This window comes from Acomys russatus, chromosome 18 (genome assembly GCF_903995435.1).
Source record: "Acomys russatus chromosome 18, mAcoRus1.1, whole genome shotgun sequence".
Taxonomy (NCBI): domain Eukaryota; kingdom Metazoa; phylum Chordata; class Mammalia; order Rodentia; family Muridae; genus Acomys; species Acomys russatus.
The window spans coordinates 11,286,984-11,311,072 of record NC_067154.1 but is presented as its reverse complement, the minus strand read 5'-3'; the positions used below and the strand labels follow the sequence as shown (position 1 = coordinate 11,311,072).

At 40.3% G+C, this 24,089-nt stretch overlaps 1 protein-coding gene across 1 annotated transcript in view; it reads left to right on the top strand.

The window, feature by feature from the left end:
- Adam7 (ADAM metallopeptidase domain 7) overlaps positions 1-22,740 on the top strand; it is a 35,527-nt gene extending 12,787 nt beyond the window's left edge. The window contains exons 9-23 of the mRNA XM_051160763.1: positions 970-1,139; positions 3,868-3,952; positions 5,646-5,776; positions 7,538-7,712; positions 9,102-9,191; positions 10,329-10,524; positions 10,936-11,038; positions 11,909-12,095; positions 13,775-13,855; positions 14,451-14,529; positions 15,003-15,108; positions 15,473-15,572; positions 19,394-19,456; positions 21,310-21,366; positions 22,535-22,740. Coding sequence (XP_051016720.1) covers positions 970-1,139; positions 3,868-3,952; positions 5,646-5,776; positions 7,538-7,712; positions 9,102-9,191; positions 10,329-10,524; positions 10,936-11,038; positions 11,909-12,095; positions 13,775-13,855; positions 14,451-14,529; positions 15,003-15,108; positions 15,473-15,572; positions 19,394-19,456; positions 21,310-21,366; positions 22,535-22,564 — 1,653 coding nt within the window. The 3' untranslated portion in view covers positions 22,565-22,740. The remainder of the gene's footprint in view (positions 1-969; positions 1,140-3,867; positions 3,953-5,645; positions 5,777-7,537; positions 7,713-9,101; positions 9,192-10,328; positions 10,525-10,935; positions 11,039-11,908; positions 12,096-13,774; positions 13,856-14,450; positions 14,530-15,002; positions 15,109-15,472; positions 15,573-19,393; positions 19,457-21,309; positions 21,367-22,534) is intronic.
- The last annotated feature ends 1,349 nt before the right edge of the window (positions 22,741-24,089 follow it).

Here is a 24,089-nt window from a genome sequence, read left to right as displayed (position 1 = left end):
CCTCTAATCATACAAAAATTATGAAAGAATGTAAAGACAATTTGAGAACCAAGTAAATAAATATTAGAGCATACTGTCTCAAAAATTGGTGTCCTGTGCCTGTGTGTAACAACAACAACAAAAAAGCCATGCTTTCATTCATGGTCTGTGCTTTGTTATTGAAATCAGAGGCAACTCCACTATAATTTATTGAGATTATTAATACACCTAAGCAGTAATTAATGAGAACCGTTACTAAAACAAATTGTGAGTTGGACTCATCTTCCTTTGCTGAATCATTTTAACACATGCTAGGTCTATTAGTTGAGTAAGGAGATGCAGAGGAAGATGCTGGAAGGAGTGGCCCATCTAGACTAGTGGTGGGTCACTGGTTCACTCAACAGTTGAAAGACCTTTTTCTATTTGTATTTTTGCTAACTACTTTAAACATCTATGCACACTATTGGGTGCAAAAATAAATGCTCATTTGTTTTATATAAATAATTAAGAAGTTGGAATGCTAGAACATATGAAACGTGCATGTTATTTTAGCTCTTTCCCACAGCATTAGACCCTGTCTTCTGCTTGTTTCATTCTTTTGGTGCTTTGTATTTTAATTTGGATAATTCCTGTTGAGTCAGAAGGATTCTTGGCCTGATAATTTGTAGCTTTCTAATATGTTCATGAAAGGCTATAATTTTGCTATTATTTTCATTCATGCTTATTATTTCCATATCTGTGCTGAAATTAAGATATTTTCAAACATACTTTACCATATTTGTTTCTTTATTGGAATTCATGGAAATTCACCAAGTATTCTATATAATACTCCTCTGCATTATACTTAGGCATATCAATATATAAAACAAAATCTGTACTCGTTATAATATGCATTACAAGTTTAAAATATTCAATATAAGGGAATACAGGTAATAATTAGAGAGCCTTCGAAAAACTTTATTTTGTGAAAATTATTTCCTCTCTGAATAGATTTATAAAACCTTGAACATTCATGTGACATTGTCTGGCCTTGAAATATGGTCAGCTAGAGACAAGATAGACATAGCATCAAATCTAGAAACTACCTTAGTGCATTTTTCAACTTGGCAAGAAACAGTTCTCAAAAAAAGGAAGGATTTTGATCACGTGATTTTACTGAGGTATGTGACTATTCTATTTTCCTTCACATATTGGGCAGATTATTAAAAAAGAAAAGAAAAGAATATTGGGCTCTGGGGATGGCTTTGGTGGGTGAGAATGCTTACTGTGAAAACTGAGGGTCTGAACTTGAATCCCAAGTGCCTGTGTAAATAGTTAGATGTGTCCACGCATAGGCCTGTGACAGAAGGATCATGGGGGCTTACTATCCATCAGAACCAGCTCCAGGTTCAATGGAGACTCTGTCTTAAGGGAATAAAGCATAGCATGATCTAGCTGGACACATAATATACCTGTCCGTCCTCTCATATCCACAAATAGGCATAGACATGTGTGCAAACATATTCAAATAAATCACACACATATGAAAAGAGAAGAAAGTAGAACAAAATAAACAACACAAAATATTTAAAATTGCACACACACACACACACACACACACACACACGCACATGCACACCCAAGCAGAGTTGAAAATGTGTCCAACAAGGTTAAGTCCATGAACATTTCTTACTACCATCCAGGGCTGGCCCCTGCCCAAGATTGCACCAAAACCTGGCTTTATGGACAATCTGCCCTGATAGGTTTAACCTGCTCAATATTTCTGCATAAAAGTATGAGATGCTCTACTTAATTATTAATCTTCTGCTCAGTATATCTAGCATTATCCTTAGCCCAGAAGAAAGTGATAGGTATATATAGGAATGAAATTCATAGGCCCTGTGATAAGCACTTTTGTTATCATGAGTGACATCACACTGTGGGAGAGCTACATGAGAACAGGGGTGGCTTTCAAGCATCTTTCCTGATGCTGCTAACATCACATCTGCTCTACCAGCTTCTCTGCCTATAATGACAACAAAATCTCCAGAGTCCTGCAAACCCAGTCTGGGGATCCTCTTTCCAGAGTTAGCTAGAGTTGAGCTTTCAGGCAGAGCTCAGAAGCAAACAATGTCTAAAGCCTGTGGTGAATCCAGTCTAGTCACTTAGTAGATTGATAAGAGTGAGCCAGGCTGTTAGTTTTCATCTAATGGGTCCACAGCACTTCTCTTCAAGTGTGTAAGTGTACCTGTCTTGAGACATTCACACACTGTCATGACAAAAAATGATGAGGGATGAAGCATAGTAAAATATCACAATAAACTTCATGGTAGGCAAGATAGAGGCCCCTATGTACACATTAATGTTTAAATATGTATCTATTATTTATGGTGTGAGTATATATGAGTTACAGTGCATTTGTAGATGCCATAGGACAACTTGTAAGAGTAAATTCTTTCCTTCTACCAGTGGGTCCTGGGAATTGAACTCAGGTTGTCAGACTTAGCAGCTAACATCCATATATACCCACTGGTTTATCTCACAAGGTCATATGTGAATTTTAGGACATCTAGCACTATCTAAATAGGTATAATGAGCAATAATGTTTTTACTTATTTCATGGGTGACTTTTCAGATCAATAATTTGTTTTCAAATGGGGACTTAAAGTAAATGGCTGCTCACTATCCACCTGGGCATCCAGTCTGAGATTCTCATGTATTGGGTTATTGGCTGTCTTCCATCTATAATCACATATATTTAAAAGCAGAAAGACAATACATACGGCATTGTCATTATATTCAGTTTAAATTCAGGTGATTTTGAGAGAAGTTCGCCTCTAGTTTGTCCTTCCCTAGCTCTTTATGTTTCACATATTCTTCCAAGATCTCCAGAGACTGGCAAATCCAGAGTTCTAATCTCTAAGAAACACAGGCAAACATTGATACATAGAAGACAGGGATAGACACACATGGCATATCTTCTCAAATAAAGAAATAAAAGGCTAGCAGGGCAGTTGTGGTACATGTCTTTAATCCCAGTGCTTGGGAGGCAGAGGCAGGGGGATCTCTGCAGGTTTGAGGCCAGCCTAGTCTGCAAAGGAAGATCCAGGACAGCCAAGACTACACAGAGAAACCCTATGTCAAAAAACCAGAAAAGAAGAAGCGGAGGAAGAGGAGCAGAAGGAGAAGGAGAAGGAGGAACAGGAGAGGAGGGGGAGGAAAAGGAGGAGGAGGACCATCCCTTCAGCTCACCTTTCTTACATGTGAATTTCCTGATAGCATAAGTGCTATCTTTCAGCTCATGATAGCACTGTTTGCAAAGGCCCAAATCTAGTAAAAATTAGACTCCTACAATGTAGACATTTATCCTTTTAGGGATTATAGGAATGTCCTTATTTTGACACAAGTGTTTGTTTAAATGTTGGATTAGAACTACCATTGCTCCTCTGCCTTCTATAATTGATAAAAATTTTAAGTGTTATCAACCCTTATCAAATAATCATGATTCTGAGTATATACTCTATACTCTATTTCCCTCCCAAACACTTAAAATTTTAATTGATTACCTTGTTATAGTCTTTGTTTGTTTGTGTTGTCATTTAAATAGTTTTATCCAGAGTTGAGTACAAGGTAGACAAGAATCAAGAAAAACAAGATTCAGACTCTTTCATTTTGTTTTTCCCATGAAATAAAATTACATTTTTCATTTTCCAATTTCATCCTAAGAATACTTTTGGCTTTCTCAGTGCCTCTAGGTTTAAACTGAGTCCAGTATCAACTCAGGTCATCCATGTGCCCATTAAGTCAAGAGCAAAGGGGTTATCACTGTGGTGGTTCAGTGCATCTTGCATTAATTAATTAATTAAACTGTTCAGTCAGATTAATAATATTCTTGTATCATATTTATAGTGGGAAGTGGCTTTACACACCTATGCAAGGAATTGCTTACCCAGAAGGAATGTGCCAGACCCTTCATTCATGCAGTGTTGTTAAGGTGAAGTATTTTCCTAACATTGTATCATTTAATTGAAGTATTTTAATTAATTTTCTATATTTATCTGAAGTACATAGAAAAGACATATGTGATCTGTAGTTGACCTATATTTCCAAAGTATATCACGAAGAGACCAATATTCTCTTTAGTGAGTGAAAAAATAGTGTCATTAAAAAAAAAACTATAGATGATCAAGAAAGTTAAACCACAGTTCAAAGCTCAGGACAGGTATGAAACCAGCACACTGTAGTCATAGTTGTAAAATTATTTTGTGTATTAAATATAACTATTTATAAGGACAAGTAAGGCCAGTGACATTTAGATTGACTTGATCATTAGGTACCAGCCACTCAATATGTCATTTGAAGACAGCCTTGAAAACCATGTTCAGATAGTAAAGAACCTATGAGCTACTGTCTCTCCTTGCTTGGAGGACCTTTCTCCAAGCTTCAAAGCCTCCAACTCAGTGGGAGACACAGTTGAAAACCTGAAGGTTTGAATTTATTTCTTTGTTCTCTTTTCCTGGTTGCTGCTGCCCCCAGCTTAGTTTTGTTGAGACCCAAGCTTAAAAGCTGGTGTTTATTCAAATAACTTCCACCACTGATGATTTTATAATCACTTTGGCGACTGTCTATTTGCCTTCAGTATTTGAATTCCATAAGGTCTGTATTCAAAGTCAATTTACTCCAATATAAGGTATTTCTATTTCAAGTATCGTAGCTTAGCCAGACCAAGAAGCATTTGAAGCTTCATATGAGCAAAATAAAATGAACAAAATAAAGTTGAGGTCTGTTAGCTTTGTCATAACTGGATGGCCTATCACCGTTGGAATTTGTATTTTTATGAATATAGAGGCTAAAGCATGAATCAGGTCTACGAGGCGAGGAAGCAACCAATTCTGCCATGGATTTTATATTTCTGACTTTCAGAGTTTTTTCATAACCTAAACAATCTCCATAAGATTTGTAAGACAGGATAGATTGAAAGCAACAGCAAACCTCTTTGTTGAGGCCCTAGAGTATACAGCTCAGAGAGGACATCAACACTGTTTCTGAAATCCTGTGGGTCATTTGTCTTAAATCTGCGTGGGCTTCTGTAACAAAATACCAGAAACTTAGTAGGTTACAAAGCACAGACGTATATTTCCCACAATTCTGAGATCCAGGAAGTCCAAGGGCCTGGTACATTTGTGTCTGGTGAGGGTCCTCTTCCTGGCGTAAGTTTGACAGCTTGTCACCATCGCCCACTGTAGAATACAGAGAAGTTTCCCCTGAGCCTGTTTGATTAGGACACTGGCACCACTACTGCGAACCTTGCTCTCTTGGCCTAAACACTGCAGTCCTTTGGGGATTATGGCTTCAAATTATAAGCTTTGGAGGTATAGAGTGGTTAGGTATAGTAACATTAGTTAATGGATTTTTAGTTGGAAAAATGAGTCTGTCAGTACAACAAATAAGAATATGCTGTAGACTCAAAAATATAAAGTTAGAAATATGAAAAAGTTGTTTTCCCAACTTAATTATAAATTACAGTTATGGACTGAAATACAGATGAGATATACCCCTTACCAAATCTATCCCAACTAAGGTCAAGAAATAGAGCCTTTGAACGGCTGATTTAAAGTGACACCTATGTACTACCCTGGGGTCTCTTATGGATGGACAGCTCTCATGACCAGTTTTTTCCCAATCAGGATCTTCTGCCAGATGTAAACATAATTGGGAACAGAATGGCGCATCAGTTGGGGCACAGCCTGGGCATGCAGCATGATGACTTCCCGTGCACCTGTCCCTTGGGGAAATGTGTGATGAGCAGTAGTGAAAGGTGAGATTCTAATAACGTACATAATAAATTTATTTTTATTGAAAGGTTTTCGTATATTATATTCTGATCAAAGTTTTCCTTCCCCTAACTCCTCGCACTTCCTCCCCACCAACCCAACTCTACCCTATTTCTTTTCTCTCCATTTAAAATTAATAGGCAAAGAAAGAGAGAGAGAGACTTGGAAGAAGAGTGAAAACACAAGAAATACATCCACACACAAACAAAACCCCCAAACTCATAAGAACACGAACTTGGAGCCACAATATATAAGTAAAAGAGCAGTAAATAAAAACAAAATCCAAGAAAAGCCATATGAGACAAAGATATTCAAAAATACCATTTAGTTTGTTTTCTGTTGGCCATTTACTGATGGGCTTGGAGCCTACTCTTAAGTGAGGTTAATGTACCCAGTGAGATTCCTTTGGAGGAAACTCATTTTCCTGTGCAAGCAGATTGTCCATTAGAGATTACTCAACAATACAGGGTGAGTGACTTGCCTTGTGGTCAGGCCTCAGTCCTGAGTCCTGTGCATCTTTGGACTCCTTTATAGCAGGAAGAGTAAGAAAAAATGTGAGGTTCAGCGGTTTCTTGTGTATGCTGATTGATTCAAAGGTACAATGTTGGAGCTGGAGACATGGCTCGGTGGCTTAGAGCACACACTGCTCTTTCAGAGGACCTAATTTTAGTAGCCTCCACACTGGGAGGCTCACAAGCACCTGTAACTCTAGGTCCAGAGGATCTGACGCTCTCTTCCGGCCTCTGTGGGTACCTTACTCACACTCACACATCAGCACACATAAATCATTTTAAGACAAATTGATATTTTTTAAAATGATGAAAAATAGCTGAAGCTCAAAACACAGTGGCTGTCACAGAGCAGGACTGAATAACTGATTTCCAAGTAGTAATAGTCTAAGGACCATACCAACCCCATCTAATGGACTCTAGTCTCTAAAAGTTCTTCTGTATTTAATTATTGAAGGGAATCAAGCCAAAGGAAGAGAGAAGACAGTGGCGTGTTAGTTTAAAAGGGAGATATTCAGAAATCACAAAGGTGTTTTTAGTATTATTATGGACTTTATTTCCACGAGTATACTAAAGAACTATGCCATCCTAGGCACCGTGTTAACTCGTGCTTGTTTTTAAGGAACTGAACATGGTGTTCTCCTTGATTTGGTTGAGAACTTTGCCGTCTTTCAGAGATGGTAAAGCAGATTACATTATCACGCACTTATGTTAAGAGGGGCACGTTAGGGGCTGGAGAGATTGCTCAGTTGTTAGGAGCAGGATTGGGCTTCAGTGAGCATCATCTACAGTAAGCCTTTCAACTATCCTTAACTCTAGTTCCCAGGGATCCAGCACCCTCTTTGGACCTCTGCAGGCACTGCACACACGGTTTATAGATATACATAGAGGCAAAATATACATAGAGGCAAAAATACCCATAACAAAATAAAAACAATTACTATTATTTTTTTAAATAAGCAGGACACATTAGAGGGTAAATAGGAACAGGAAACAGAGACAACCAACTAACGGATGTCTTCAGGGAGGATTTGTTGGAAGACACACAACCAGAGCTTGTCACTGGAAGGGCGTTCCTCGGTTGGGTTCCTGGGACACAACAGCTAGGTAGTAAGGAACTAGGCTGTGGCTCTGCTCTGCCAGGCAGCAGTTTGTGTTTCTTTTCCAAGTCTCCGTTAGACGTTTACAGCTGCATTCGTGTGACACGTCTTCCTTTTCACCTCATCTCATCTCTAGCATCCCTGCGATAAAATTCAGCAAATGCAGCCTAAACCAATACAAGCAGTATCTGAGGGATCAGAGCCCTGCATGCCTACTCAACAACCCACTTCCTGAGGAATCCAGTGGTTATCCGCTCTGTGGGAACAAGAAGGTGGATGATGGAGAAGAGTGTGACTGTGGGCCAGTGCAGGTATTTGCTAATGATGTCGTCTCTTAACAGGTTTGGTGCTCTGGCTGGAATCTCCGATGATCCTGCTCTCAGTGAAGCTGTAGGAAGCTGTTTTTATTGTCCATTGGAAGCCTAGCTGGGGGTGGAGCCCAGCTTTCTTAGGAAGTCTCAAGTCATGTGGGGTAATCTTACTAGGGAGCAGCAACATTCCATTTGCCTTCCCTCCACCAAAAAAAAAAAAAAAAAAAAAAAAATCAATCAAACCAAAAAACCAAACAACAGCAACTTAGACATGAAGTGCCTTGAGTTGTGAGAAGTACCTGTAACACTGATCCCTCAGCCACACACGGCCGGTGGTAGCCATTCTGTAAAAACATCTCCTGGCTGGTTTTTCTTAGCACCTTGGGAAGTTTGCCTATATCATAGCTGGGCAGTTGTAATTATACCAAAATCTCTTTTATTAGAGGGACAAAAAGCCTTTGAATTTTCCATATAATGACTGGAGTATAGAACACACAGAAAAAGCCATAGAGGCAAATTTTCAAGTAGTTCTCAGTCTGCTTTCAGAAGCAATTTCTTTCAAAAGCTCATCAAATAAATATGTGCTCTGTATTACTTATGCCTCAAATGAACAAGGGCATGTAAACCTCTGGGGAGGGGGTGTTAAAGTAGGAAGCATAGTAGGTCTCCAGTGAAGTTGCCATTAACATTTGCACCAACCTGCTGAGCTCCAGACGCTGCACACTTCAAAGATCTCCAATAGAACAGCAACCAAGAGAATCTATCATGAGCATGGGACTGACCTGTCCAGAGAACTTGACAACCAGACTTAAACATCTCAGATGAAATGAAAAAGGGTTGCTGGCTTTGGACACAGATCCAATTGCCCCTATGCATGTTTTGCAGTATTCCATGGCTCCATTCTAATGTACGGAGGCCTTAGCTGATCAGATGCAGACAGACAAGTGCATCGGAAGTTTAATTTTGTTCAAATTGGCAAGACATCTAAGTAACTGTCTTAGTGTTGTGATATAATAATGCATTGGGCTGGGGGCAAGAAAAGAAAGAAAGAGAGTTAAGGTTGCAATTCATGACATCCCAAGCCAGAGGGAAAATCAGATTTTAGAAATTGCATTATCTCCTGTCAGCCTTTAGCACAAGGAAGCTATGAGGGATGGAAGTCATGAGAAGGCTGGAAGGTCATTGTGTTTGGGCTCTCTTCCCGCCAGTGAGAGCTGGGGATTACTGAAGGAGCATGAGAGAAGTCCCCAGCAGCACACAGTAATCTGACTGTATGCCAAAGCCAAGGCCCCTGCATTTCTATGAAGCTCTTGAAGGAGCACAATTAGATCATCACATAGGAGCCAACACACAAACCCATTTGTCATGTTTCCCTTTCCATCTTGCCAGGAATGCACTAATCCTTGCTGTGATGCACACAGATGTGTCCTGAAGCCAGGATTCACTTGTGTGGGAGGAGAGTGCTGTGAATCTTGTCAGGTGAGGAGGCCCTTGGATCCCAAGGATTTCTGCATTCTTTGTTTAGGTGTGTGGAATAACAAAGCGCTATCTGGCCATGGGTTGCCCTGCATTGCTAACTCCAGGAGATAGTGAGTGTTCCTTGTAAGCACCCAGAAGTGTTTAATCTGAAATGTCTTGGTGTCTGAACCAGATGGCGTTCTGATTTGGCGAAGAGAAGACTGTGATATTTACCTTGGTGTTTTTAGGGATGAAATCACATGACCAACACTATTCTTGCCCATGTGAAGATAGATAACAATCTATTTAAATTCAAGCAGTTAGGGGATGGGGCAAATTGATATCCCAACCATAGTTTAACTTGGAGCTAAAAAAAAAAAAAAAAGACCAGAAATTCAGATGGCTCCAATGGTTTACACTTATTTGGCTCCACTGGATTTCAAGCTCACAAAGAATCATCTTATATACCTTCAACTCTTTCTAGCAACCCCACAACATTTAAGAAAATATGTTTGTGCACTCCCCTGAGCAACGAAAGGCAGGGGATTGTTACAGGTTACCTTGGGAAATCTGATCTGTGGTGAGAGAGATTCCGTGCTATGGACTAGATAGTTAGGGATTCTCTGGAGGGACAGATCAGCGTAAGAGATGAAGAAAAGCAATGTAAATGAGACATCTTCCTGATTCACCCTTCGACGTCCATGTCAGCTCTGCCTCAGACTATAATACCAAATTTCGAAAGCACCTTCTTGGGCTGGAGAATCTGCTCAGCAGTTAAAAGCACTGCCTGCTCTTGCTGGGTTAGGTTCCCAGCACCCACATGGCAGATCACAGCTGCCTGTAATTCTGCATCCAGGCATCTGGTGCCCACTTCTGGTCTCTGTGGACACCAGGCATGAATATGTGCAGGCAAAAGACTCATATACAGAAAACAAATAAAGCTTTTAAAAATATCCCACCATCTTCGCATCCTTAAAGGCAGGCACACACACACACACACACACAAAGTCTTAGCATCTAAAAATGATAATGATTTTTAGCATTGAGAACGAAGCTGTGAGCCAGTCTCTTACAGATAAATAAGTCAACTTCCTGCCTATAATCTCAGTTTCATCAACTCACACATCAAAGATTCCAATATTTGTTTCTTTTCAACAGATAAAGAAAGCAGGGACCATATGCCGACAAGCAAAAAACGAATGTGATTTTCCTGAAGCGTGTACTGGCCACTCCCCTGAGTGTCCTAAGGACCTGTTTCAAGCCAACGGGTTTCCTTGCAAGAAAGGAGAAGGCTACTGCTTTATGGGGCAGTGCCCAACTCGGGGTGACCAGTGCTCAGAGCTGTTCAGTGATGGTGAGAGACAGCTGCAGGAATGAATGATCAAGACACTGGTCCGTATTTCTCTGTGACTGTCTTCTAAGAATTTGAGAGGGCACAGTTGGAGATAATAGAAGTCGTGGCGTGACATTCAAGGTCTCGTCTAGCGTCTCTGGCTGAAACCTCTCTTGCTGATTTTACCTTCAGTATAATTGATTAGCTTTGTATTAGAGCACATACGGTTGCTCTCGCATAGCTCTAGTCCTACTTAAACCACTCTACTGACTCAATGCATTCGTTCTCCATGATTTATGGACTCCGTCCTACTGCATTCGTTTGTGGCATGATTTGACAAGCTTAACTGTGTTAGGAAGTGACGTGCTTTATGATTCCCAATACTCTTGTTTTCATTTTAAACATTTGTATCATGTGATTTTTGAACCTCAGGAGCACAAGAGAGTCACAATCTTTGCTACAGGATGAATAAAAAAGGCAACAGATTTGGATACTGCAAAAAGAGGGGAAACACATTTGTTCCCTGTGAAGACAGGTAAGTGCCCAACGGAAATAGGTCCCTGTGAAAGTGTACTAAAAACTCAAAAAGGCTTCTGTTCTGATGGCTTCTAATCTCATTCTGCTGGGAATTAGGAAGAGAGTGGAGGGTACAGATCCCTGGCTTCATTGATTCAATGAAAATCTCTGTGTTGATAAGCTGGGGACCTGCAGTGTAAAGAACAAAGAAAAGGTAAGGCTGGAGGAAAGAAAAGGTGGGGAGGAGCGCTAGCAAACCAGGGCAAATGGGAATGAAAAAATGTGTTTTAAAGGGGGAAAATGAAAGAGTGAAGGAAAGCAGTGAAGGCATTTAAAGACAGGTGCTAGTAGGGTGGAGAAAGTTGGAAGTGAGGTGATGTGCTTCCTGGTCTCAAAGCTGCTGTTCTGCACTTTCCCTTGGGACAAAATAAGGAGTTGGACAGAAAAGAACAACCCCCAACCTTCAGTCAAGTTCACCATTGTTTCCATACGCGCTGTGTGAAAAAGGAGCCCCCTCCCTTCCCTCTCAGTAACTTTCAGAGTGGGTGCTGCAAGAGCAGCGACCCTCGGGCTCACCAGAATTAGTTGGTATCAAGACATAAGAGCATAAGAGTGCTTCTTACTGTCTAAATATTCTTTGTGAACTTCAATGAATACTGAGTTTTGGGAACGGAGAAATCTTTCGGTGATTATCCTGTGTACTTTACTTACTCACGTCAGTTCTTCGAGTCGGAGCTTTAAATGTCCGAGAGCATTCTCAACCTTCTATGGCCCTTGAATCTGCCAACAAAACAGCTTTAGAGGAAAGCGCCTGGGCTGATTGTCTCGGCACTGGCAGTTGCTTTGGTTACTGGTCCTACGCCTGAGAACGTTCTTCTTTTCCCGGCAGCGATCTCAAATGCGGAAAGATATACTGTGTAGGAGGCCAGCGCTCGTTACTCCTTGGAGAGGATAAAGACTATAACCTTAAGAATCCGAAACAGAATGTGACCATCAAATGCAAAACCGTGTTTTTATACCACAGTTCTAAGGACATTGGCCTGGTTAACTCTGGAACAAAATGTGGAGAGGGAATGGTAAGAGGAACACTTTGTGTCTGATTAAAAGTTTTTGGTCCAGGGATGCAAGAACATCATCAGTTGCTGTCATTGGTTTCAAGCAGGCTTTTTTCTAAATGAGGAAACAGAGAAACAATGGCGATGTTGCCTGTAAATTATTGAGGGAGAGGATTGTAATAATACGGTAATATTATTCTTGTTTAATTGTAGTTATACTAAATTACATGTAATTGCTACAAATATGTTTAATTGGCATCTTAAAATAGGCATCTAAGGAAATCACACACGGCACCTAACACCGATTAATGTTACTGATGGTGACAAGCACTCTTCATTTGTTTTATTAATTTAGGCATATTTACTGGCTAAGTACTTAGGCTTTCAGTAATCAGGCTGGATTCGCACGGCCTACAGAAAAATGCACTTGAGACTGCCACACACAGAGCATTCCCAACAGAAATGCTTTCCTGAAAGCTGGAGCGTATACGGAAGAGAGCTCGCTATCTGCAGAGTATTGTGACTACTCAGATTTCAGCTTGGTTTGATATACTTATTTTTGAACAGAGAGAAAACAGGAAAGACTTTTTACTATATCTTCCAGCTTTTAACAATTATTATGATCTATATTTAATTATTATGCATATGTTGACTACAGCACGATCTTCTCGTAAATATGTAACACGAGCAACAACCAAATCTGAGGAATCAGGATAGACACCACTTAAATCTGTGACCATTTTTTAAATGTTGGGAATACCCAAATCCTCTTTACTAATTATGTTAAAATACTCAGTAAATTCTTATTAATTCCAAATGTTCCGCTATACTATGAACAACTAGAAATTATTCTTCCTGGTTAATTGAAAATTTAAACCTACTAACTGGAGTTCCCTTTCACCTTTCCCTGGCCTACTTGCCAGCCTCAGGAAACCACAATTCAGTTCTCCACTTCCTTAAGGTCAATGTTTTAGGCTTTCACACATGATTGAGAATTCCTGTCTCCGTGCCTGGTGTATCTGACATAACCTGTCTCCACACTTACTCAAGATGCGACAAACAACATGCTTTTATTCAATTTTCAGCTAAGTCATATGCCATTGTCTGTCTGGCCATCCATCTATTGATGGATACTTAAGTTGAGTCAATATCTCCATTATTATGAATAATTCTTCAACAAAAATGAGAGTCCAGAAAAGTCTTCTTCTTCTTTTTTTTTAAGAAAGAAATTCTTACACAAACACACAACACAGGGCTCCTTCATTCCCATCTGCTTGACTAGAGTATGGTACTAACAGAAAAAAGATGCAGGAGAAGAGAAGGGAAGGGAAGAATGGTGGAAGACTACGGAATTTTTAAAAAGAGGAAAGGAGAGCAAGCAAGGCAGAGGGAGGGAGGGTTGTTCCCTCCATTGGCATAGAGGAATTGCAAAACTACCTTTGTGGTTCTATCTTTTGGCTAAACAAAGATGGCAAAAATCAAAGCAAGACATTTCCCAGCATTATACCTTAATTGAGCTTGTGATCCTCGCAGAGAGGTTGACATGGGTGTCATGGGTGTGAAACAATCTGCCCCAGTGATATATCAAACATGCAATTAAGCCACGTACAAAGGAATGTATAATTTCATACACCGTTGTGTAAAATCACACGTCTCGTAAGTTGCATCACTCTAATTCATGCCTGGTACTTCCTTTCCAGGTGTGCAGCAATGGCGACTGTGTACACATGGAGGAGGCCTACAATTCAACCAGCTGCTCCTCCCAGTGTGATGAAAGTGCTGTAAGATTTCATTGCCCCTTAAAGTAGTGTCTGACCAGTCATTCTTAAACCTTAGCCTTCACTCCTGAACCAGTGTGGAAGTATGCTGATTCTTTAGTAAAATCAGTGCAGAGAGCCAAGTCTGTTACACATAGACACTGTCAATGCTGCAAGTAAATAATTTATTATCAGATTGGTCATTTAGAAACCATTTATGTACATAGATATACATACAGCTTAAGCATGAAGTTACTTTAAGGTTTAATTTTTCCCTAAGATCACTTACAGTTAAAATACAACAGTATCAGCATTAGCCCAAAGCTTTTTGAAAAAAAAAAAAAAAAAAACGCACAAATTTTAAATTTGTTTTCAGCTCAACACTGCTCAATACGATCAATTTATATTTAGGTGGAACATTTTCCCTACACTGAGTTGATCAGTTAGAATTTATTAAGATGTATATCAAATGGTCTTTCAAGTACTAGATATTTATATGTATGTATACATGCATGTGTGGACTTGATAGAAAACTAAAATCAGCATAGATAATCTCCAAAACATAGCTTCCATCAGTCAGGCAATAACAGTAACAAGACATTATTGACTGCTCTTCCAGGTGGATGACCATGACCCTGAGTGCCACTGTGAGGAAGCACCAATAATTACAGACTGGGGAGAAGCCTTGAACCTTACCAGTAAGCACTCTAGAATAGAATATTCACATATACCCAGTCTCTCACCAAGAAAACCCTTTTTCCATCTCCCATGTACTTGTTGTTTTTCTACCTAGGTTTTTATGACCCCACCTTACTATTTTGCATGTTGGGAGACCCAAACTCATCTTGCCACATTTGCCTTTCCGAATTCATGTATCTTCTATCCATCAGTGGCTATGACTTCTGAAATCCAAAACAAAATGGGGCTTTTATATTACAGTTAGTTAATAACTAGCAAGCAAAAATTTTCTTGCTGACTATGGCTTTCATTAAGCATCATGGAATCTTGGAATTGATTGTTCATTGTTAATACAAATTGTAATTTGTGCCATATTGTAGGAAGACGAGGTAAAGGCCTTCAGGAAAAACTGAAGTTGCAACCATTGTTGGCCTTCGACTGTCCTACAGTAGATGCCCAACCAAAATCTTGTTTATTTGTTTTTCTGTTGTAGGTGTCTCTATCATGGTGGTTGTGCTTGTCCTGCTTATTATTGGTGTTGGGCTTGTTGTATTATTAATTCGTTACCAGAAATGCATCAAGATAAAGCAAGTTCAAAGGTATGTCTGGGTCATCTGAGTCAAAGGAGGCCACCACTAAGTACATACTAACTTGGTAGTCGCAGAGCACGTCAATGTGGGGTGGTCCTAGACGAGTACCAAAGAACAGAGAAGCTTCCCAAATCAAAGTTTTGCATGCCCGTTCATACCCAAATTCTTCTCCCCGTGGTTCTCAAGCGTCATTATATGTTGAAAGCCCGCGCAGCTCTCATAAAATATGAATGTTGGTTTCTTTCTGAGATATTATAAATTGAATTGTTACAAGGTTCAAGGGACATCACTTAAAATTATTGTGTGTGGTTTAAGTATTATCACTTGTCTATCCCCATAGAGTGTGTCAGTGTTCTCTTTCCCTTCTTTACAGCTCTCCTAGAGAAATAAGAGGAGTAGAGAATAAAGGATACTTTCCTGATGAGCATCACACAAGGAGCGATCCGATCTTGACAGATATCCATCCCCTACAGGTGAGATACTTCCACTTGTGGCGGTTATGAACTATCATTCTCATTAATGTGTGTGTGTGTGTGTGTGTGTGTGTGTGTGTGTGTGTGTGTGTGTGGAGAGAGAGAGAGAGGGAGAGAGAGAGAGAGAGAGAGAAAGGGAAAAGGAAGAGAGAGAGAGAGAGGTCAGAGGTCAACTTTATAGAATCAGTTCCCATCTTTCACCATTAAGAGTGTTTGGGGGATTGAACTTTGGTCTTTTAGCTGTGTAAGCCTAGATACATTTCCAAACCGAACCACCTCACTGGCCTCGGCTTAGGGTGAGCCCACACTGAAACATAGACGTACCAGAGAGCCGGGGACAGTGAGCTTAGAAGGCACTGAATGAGGAGTCCCACACAAGTGAAGCTTTTGCTGTCTGGGTAAGTGGGGGAGGGAAGGAGGGCAGCATCAAACAAACCTTGAGCAATAACCAAGACTAAATGCAGAGCAGAAGGTACCAATTAAATAAAATATTACTTTTGTGTACCAATGGAAAATTTATAAAACATATTTAATTGAATCCAGGAGAATTAAATTGTATAAACTATGTTCTCAAAATAATGTATTAGAAATAAAAAATAGAAAGGGAGTAAAAAAATCACAATTGAAACTTCTATAAGAAACTCTAAGGATCTCCCATGTTAAATGAAAAACACATAGCCGAGGCTAGCCTCGGAGTCAAGGCTATCCTCATTCTGCAGGGTCCTGAGTGCAAGAATCAGAGGCTCATACCACCATTATACCTGGCCAGGCTTTTTGTGATTTAATATAAGTAACTGACGAAGTAAGTACTATCCTTTTCAAGATGACCCTAACAGAATGATAGACTGTCTGTCAGGACCCAAGCCTTGAGGGAAGGATGAGAGTCTTGATTTTTTATATCAGTCAACTCTTTCTAGATACACTGGCAATAAAAATTGATAAATTTTTTATTTATTAATTCATTTGTATTATATCTCAATTGTTATCCCATCCCTTGTATCCTCCCATTCCTCCCTCCCTCCCACTTTCACCCTATTCCCCTCCCCTATGACTGTGACTGAGGGGGACCTTCTCCCCCTGTGTATGATCATAGGGTATAAAATCTTTTCTTGGTAGCCTGTTAACCTTTCCTGAGTGCCACCGGCCTCCCCATCAAAGGGATATGGTCAAATATGGGGCACCAGAGTTCATGTGTAAGTCAGTTCCTTCTCTTCACTCATCTATGGAGAATGTCCTCTTCATTGGTAGATCTGGGTAGGGGTTTGATATTTACTGCACATACTGTCCTTGGTTAGTGCCATAGTTTGAGCAGAACCCCTGGGCCCCGATCTGCCCATTATAATGTTCTTCTTGTAGGTTTCTAGGACCCCCTGGATCCTTCTATTTCCCTGTTCTCCCATAACTTGTCTCACCTAGAGTCCCAATAGGATGTCTTCCCCTCTGTCCCAGTTTCCTGGTTAGTGAAGACTTTCATGGGACATGCCCCTTGGGCTAGTATGCAGATATAAGTGAGTATATACCATTTGATTCTTTCTGCTTCTGGGTTAACTCACTCATTATGATCATTTCTAGTTCAATCCATTTGTCCACAAATTTCTGGAATTCCTTGTTTTTAATAGCTGAGTAGTATTCCATAGTGTAAATGTGCCACAGTTTCTTTATCCATTCTTCTGCTGAGGGACACTTGGGCTGTTTACATGTTCTGGCTATTATGAATAAGGCCGCTATGAAGAAATCTTTTTTTTTTTTAAAGATTTGTTCTTAGCCAGGTGTGGTAACACATGCCTGTAATCTCAGCACTCAGGGAGGCAAAGGCAGTAGAATTCTGTGAGTTCAAGGCTAGCCTGGTCTACAAAGCAACTCCAGGACAGCCAAGGCTACACAGAGAAATCCTGTCTCAAAAAACAAACAAAAAATTTTGTTTTTATTCTTATGAGTGTGTTTTGCCTGCATATATGTATATTTGCTGATGCCTCCTTGCCCAGAAGATGGCATTAGAGCCCTAAAGTTGGAGTTGCATACAGTTGTGACTGTGTTGTGGCTAGGACCCAAACCTAGGCCCTCTGTAAGAGCAGTGAGTACTTCTAACCACTGAGCCAATGCTCCTGTGTTTTTTCTTTTGATTTGTTTTGGCTCTTTTTATTTTTATTTTTATTAATTTATTTAGATCACATCTCAATTGTTGTCCCCTTGTTTGTATCCTCCTGTTCTTCCCTCCCTCCCTCTTTCACCCTATTCCCCTCCCCTAGGGTGTGATAGAAGGTTATCTCCTCCCCCATGATATGGTCCCAGCCTATCAAGTCTCATCCTGGTAGCCTGCTTATTCTTTCTCTGGGTGCCATCAGGCCTCCCCACCAAGAGGATGATGTCAAATATGGAATGCTTCAGTGTTTTGAAATTCAGAACCTTCAGGATTTTGATGGGTGTCTGATTGCACAGTTCTAGATATTTTGAACCCTTTGCCCAGATGCTTTGCTTCCAAAAAAGGCTGGCATTTGTCTAATATTTGAGGAAAATATTCTTTCCACCCTCACAATGCACACAGGCCACTCAACACAAATGCTACTTCTGAACTCCACTAGAACATTTAGGCATGAATAGTATATCATTCTCTTATTATATGGTAGCTTAGCATCTTCTTCACCAATCTGTGCCTTTTACTATGCCATTGTTAACCCTGAGACGGTTAAATACAAATCTGAATTATTTGTTTTTGTGAACAGAAAATAAGGTGACATTTTTCCACATGTACATGGAGGATTTTCTGGCATGAGAATATATTATGCTCATATTGATCTCACATAGTTGGTCCAAATTTAAATAAATAAAATCTTGAAGCACTTTGTAAAGTGTTTGATATATATTTAGCCGTTACTATATGTTAATTATCTACTATATCTTATGTGCTTTGCAGTTTCTTTCTTAAATAATGTGTGTAAATTAGGTACATTTCATGGGCTAAGAGTCAAGTTGAAGTCCTCTAAACCATGGGATGGTGGCAGGGGAACTGTCAGAGAAGCCAGCCAAGGGTTTAAACAGAGCTGGACATATCTGTTACTTGTCAAGGCTACAAATTTAAATTAGAAACAGTTGTGCATTCCTGTGATCTCATTGCTTGAGAGACAACGGCAGGAGAATACAGAGTTCAAGGCCAGCCTCAGCTACATGAGACCCCGTCCTAATACCAAAACGAAAGAGCCAAGATTATAAACTCCTTAGTGGCTTTTTGGCATTTTTGGTTAAATAGGATACTCTAAGGAAAGAAATTTGTTGGCTGTCAGAATAATTCAGTTTAGCAGTGATACACATGGACTACTGTAGTGTTTCATGGACTTTACAGGAGAAGGCTGTGGGCTCCCAAATTTCATATTTAGGGATTTAAATTACTTGTCATAGAATTCTATGAGTAATAGTTTGAATAATATTTTTTGACATATTAACTCCCCATGGAAGGCCAATCTTCATCAAAACTGTGGTTTGGAGAAGACATCTTTAGTCATTTTATATGTATGACCCAAAGAGCTTCCAGGGTCAAAACAATGTAAGTGACTATGGCCTTTGAGAATGCCCACAGAACTTTGGAGATTTGGAGACGAGCCACCTCATCTGGCCTACTAAGAAGATCCTATCTTCTCACATGTGTGTTCTTTACGGAACAGATCTTGGAAATACTCAGCAATCTAGGGAAAGTTACTGTCTCCCCATCTTTTCTTCCTTGTACATTTACTAGGTTTTTGCCCCAGGATAGAAAATATACTCTGTGGTCTTAGCGAGCCTTTCTTAAGTGCTAACTGCAGGTTAACAATGTCTTTCCATCACAGAGTACAGCAGCATCATTGGAAAGCCCTCCTTCCAGCCTTTCAAGCCCTCACTACATCACACTGGTATGTCCCTTCTCTTGGTTTGTTGTGTCCACCTGCATACACCTCATTTTGTTGTAACTTAATGACTGTTAGTTCCTTGAAAAGGCCCAGTAACATCACCCAGGTGTTAAGTTGAAATGTAACTAACTCACTCTTGTATGATCACGTGCTCAGCCTGGCGAAGCTGTGCATGAGAGAATGAAACAAGCCTACGTTCTGGAGACACCTTTGGCTTAAAATGTTCAGACTATGTCATATACTCTTGTCCATTAGCTGCTGTTTAAAAATAGTTTCTTTTAATTATAATACATAGTTATGGGTTTCAGTATGACCTTTTCCACACATGCTTTCTTTCTCTCTCTCTCTCTCTCTCTCTCTCTCTCTCTCTCTCTCTCTCTCTCTCTCTCTCTCTCTCTCTCTCCTTCTACCCTTATTCTTTCCACTTCTCCTGTGCCCTTTTACCTCTAGTAGCCTCCTCTCTACTTTTGCGCCATATATATTCTATTACCATCTCCTTCCACCTCTTTACTTAAAGCCTAATTTCCCCCATCTCAAGTACTCTCCTTCTAGTTTTGTGATCTATAGCTACACCCAAATGCAAAGTTGAGCCAGGGTCCACATCAGAGAGACTCATGAGCTACTTGTCCTTCAGAGTCTGGGGTAATTCATGCAACAGACTAATTTCCAGCTCTATCCTCCTTCTTGCCTTTTGTGACTTGATTGTTCACTAAGGCTGAATAAAATTCCATTGTGTGTATTACTGTGTTCACACTACCTCAATTATCTGTTGAAGAGCTTCTGGGCTGATTCCACTTTCTCATTCTAGTGAATACTGCAGCATTGCACATGGATGTCAGATAACCTCCACAGTTGGGCTTAGAGTCCTTTGTGTGCATGTCTGGAAGTGGTCCTGCTGGTATTAGTCACTATAATCATTGGGTTGGCTTTTGTCATTCAAGTTCTATTTTTTAAATGAATGTATTACACACATACCACCCAATCATGGCCCCTGTTTTGAGGGGGAAGGAACAATTATTTCACCGAGGTCTTGACCAGCTCCAGGGCTCTGGACTCAGCTAATCAATATAGTGAAAACTAAGACTTAGTACAGATTCTTTAGGAATGACACCAATGCATGTGCATCTTCTTTTTTTTTAAGATTTATTTATTTATTTTATGTATATGAGTGCTCTACCTGCATGTACATCTGCCTGTCAGAAGAGAGCACCAGATCTCATTATAGATGGTTGTGAGCCACCATGTGGTTGCTGGGAATTGAACTCAGAACCTCTGGAAGAGCTGCCAGTGCTCTTAACCACTGAGCCATCACTCCAGCCCAACATGTGCATCTTAAAAGTCTCACATGAAGCTCCTTCATACTTGGAGTTGGGCAATGTATGGACGCATCAAGCTTCTCAAAGCTGCAGTTTCTGTTCTCTCTAAATGGATGAAGGATGGTCTGCTCAGAGTTGTCTGCCTGGGCTGCTTCGGTATCACAGGAGGGATCTCATAGTGTGTCTGTCAGACTCTATGCTTGCAATTTTCCACTGCGTTTCCTGAAGCACCTGTGTAGTCCCCATCAAAGATGGTTCTAGTGGGTTTCAGAAGACATACTTGAAAAGTCTGTTACATAACATACTCTAGGAGATTCACACACTAGACCTAGCGGCATCCTGTGAGGCCTTAGGTAAGCAGAACTGTCCTCAGCCTCCCTTCCATTAATGATTTATGAGCTGCCTTAGATGATTTTTCATGGAGCAAGAAGTGGTCAGCTGTGTGTGTGTGTGTGTGTGTGTGTGTGTGTGTGTGTGTGTGTGTGTGTGACTAGAAATAACTAACTCAGTTCCTGATAAAGCATACTTTATGTGTTATAGAAATCTGTCAGGAAGGACTCAAGAGGAATTGCAGATCCCAAGCAAAGTGACAATGTGGTAAGCTCCTCTGACAGGAAGCACCTCCTCTATTTAAATTTTCAAATACTGGCTTTCTTCAGTGTCCCTAACCTATCCATTCACTGGCTAGTGACATCCTCTGCACTTACCAGAGAAGATAGAATGGTAAAAATTGTCTTCACAGACACTCTGAAACTTCTATAGAGTACACTTCAATGCGTATTTACACACTGCGTATATTTTTAAGCTTTGTGGAAGGAATAAGGTAAAAATGTTCTAGGATGTTCTAGGAATAATGAAAATGACAGTTTCCTTGGATTTTATTGGCCACACCCACAAGTTGAGGTTCCTTGGCATACTTAAAAGAGCATGACAAGCTGGTTGCCATGGCAAGAGAACACTGTTTACCAAATTGTTCCCTTACTAAAGATTTTTCTTATCAAACCAACAGGCAATGGAAGGTAAGAGGGACTGGCCTATTTGAATGGCTATGTTGACACTGGAAAAAATTCTAAAATTTTTTGTCAAGTAAGCAGAACTATATTTCTGAGCTTCTGCTTTCTTTCTTTCCCTTGTTTTTGTGAAGTTTCTGCAGTGTGCTAGACACTCTCTTTTTCTCCACAGAATATTTTGGAAGAGAAACTTGGCCAGTACAAACATGCTAGGATGGACAAAGTAGAGCATTTTCTAATAATCTTTCTGTTCCTCCTGTTTCACACAAGAGGAGAGAGTGGAGACACTCCTGCACGCGAGCATGCTACTTAGCCTCTTGGTATAGAGTGAAATTACCACAGTCCTGTCCTGATCAGCCCATTCATTTAGAGTAAAAACAGCCATGGCTATTATCCAAGGGGTATGAGTAAAAATAACACAATGGGCCAGTGATAAGGTTCAGCAGGCAAGGTGCTTGCTGTGCCAACCCAACCACCTGAGTTTGATCCCAGGATCCTATGGTGAAACGAGCAAGTTCCAACAGTTGTCCTCTGACAGCCAGGTACAGGTATACTGTGGTGTGCATGCACACACACGCAAACACACTCACACACACATTCACACAAACACACAATAATAATAAGTAAATCATTTTAAATATTAAAACAGAACTCATGAAGCTAATTTCAGTTTGTAAATATAAATGAGGGACTAAAATAGATGTTTACAGATTTTACAGAAAACAACTCATTTTTCACCATATGCTTCTGTTTAGAATTTGAAACTGGATATCGAAAGTGGCTGAGCAAGACTAGGCTGAAGATCCTCCGTACAGATCGTCACATCTGTGATGTCTGCTAAACAGATTTCCATTCTTTCCCAAATATTCTTTACCTGTATAGAAAATGTGCAAGAGAAATAGTATCTTTCTGTTAGTATTGAGTCAGAGAACCCACAACTTATAGCACAGAAAAATTGCATATGAATTTTCCAGTGGGCTTTAATTTAAAGTACAAATGAGAAGTCTCTCTGCTCTAGTAATTTCCTACATGGTACTGATCTTTTTACTTTTGTAAGAATCAAAAATTGGACAGTGATCATGTAGAGCCTCACATAACAAGGAACAAACAAAGCTAACGATTGGTGATTTTGTTGGGGTCACAAAGGCACACACTTTCAGGCCAGATGGCCCAGACCTGTGAACCCTGCAGGAGTAGGCAGGAGGATCATAGGTTCAGGGTCTATGTGGGCTGCAGAGAGAGATCACATCAAGACTGGGACACTTAATGAGAGCTCTTTAAGAAAAGCATAACATTTAAAAATGTACTAGGAACATTAGGGATGAGCTCAGTGGTATAGCAGAAGAGACGATACGCTGCGTTCAACCCCCAGAACTAACAACAAAATAAGCAGATGGAAAGATCAAAGCAGACAGACAGACTTTGATTTGCAAGCTATACCACTGACATCTGCTTTAAGTGAAATCATCTTCTGCAGAAGTGCCAGGAACATCAGGACAGGATAGACGGTAATGGTAGTTGACTAAAAGTGGAGGGAACAAAAGAATGGCCACCTGGGAGTCTAGGTCTGCCTCTCTAGAATTCTATAAAAAGCTCAGAGGGTGACAGGGATTTTTAAGAGTCCCCTCCACCTCTTTATGTGCAGGAAAGGTCTCCAAGTCCTCAGGAAACAGCGACGAGAGTTCTTGGTGTCCATTTTCTGTACTGTAGATCACTGCAGACCCATGGATTTGTTGCCTTGTGTGGGGTTGCTTCCTTATAAGGACATCAGTGGTAGGGAGCACTCTCTCATGGTCTGTTTTCTTGTTGGGAACTATTAAGCCTATTGAAGCTATAGCTTGTTTTTTCCTTCATACTGTAAAATAAAGATCTCAATCGCTAAATGAAACTTTTTCTGATTCAATGAAATAAAAGCTGAAGCTGGTGGTGTTTCTGTTGCTGCTGTTGCAATTTATCCTCCAGGAGGAGCCAGTGATAACCCTGGTGACTCAGCACATCACACAGCTTCCCAGAGCATCCTATTGATGCTTTTAACCAAAGCTGCTTCTTTAGGAAAGAATACCAAGATTGTAGCTTATGGGGAGGGGAGGGGAGGGGAGGGGAAAGAGGGGAAAGGAGAGGCAGAGGACAGATAACATCAGGGAGAGAAGGGAAGGGAGAGGAGGAAGAAGTGGAGGACTAGGAGGAGGAGGAGGAAGAGGATAAGGCAGAGGAGATCCCAGCACCTGAGAGAAAGAGGCAAGGAACTGGAGAGCATAAAGCCAGCATAAGCTGTGTAGTGAGCTCAAGGCAGTCTCAGCAACACAGGGA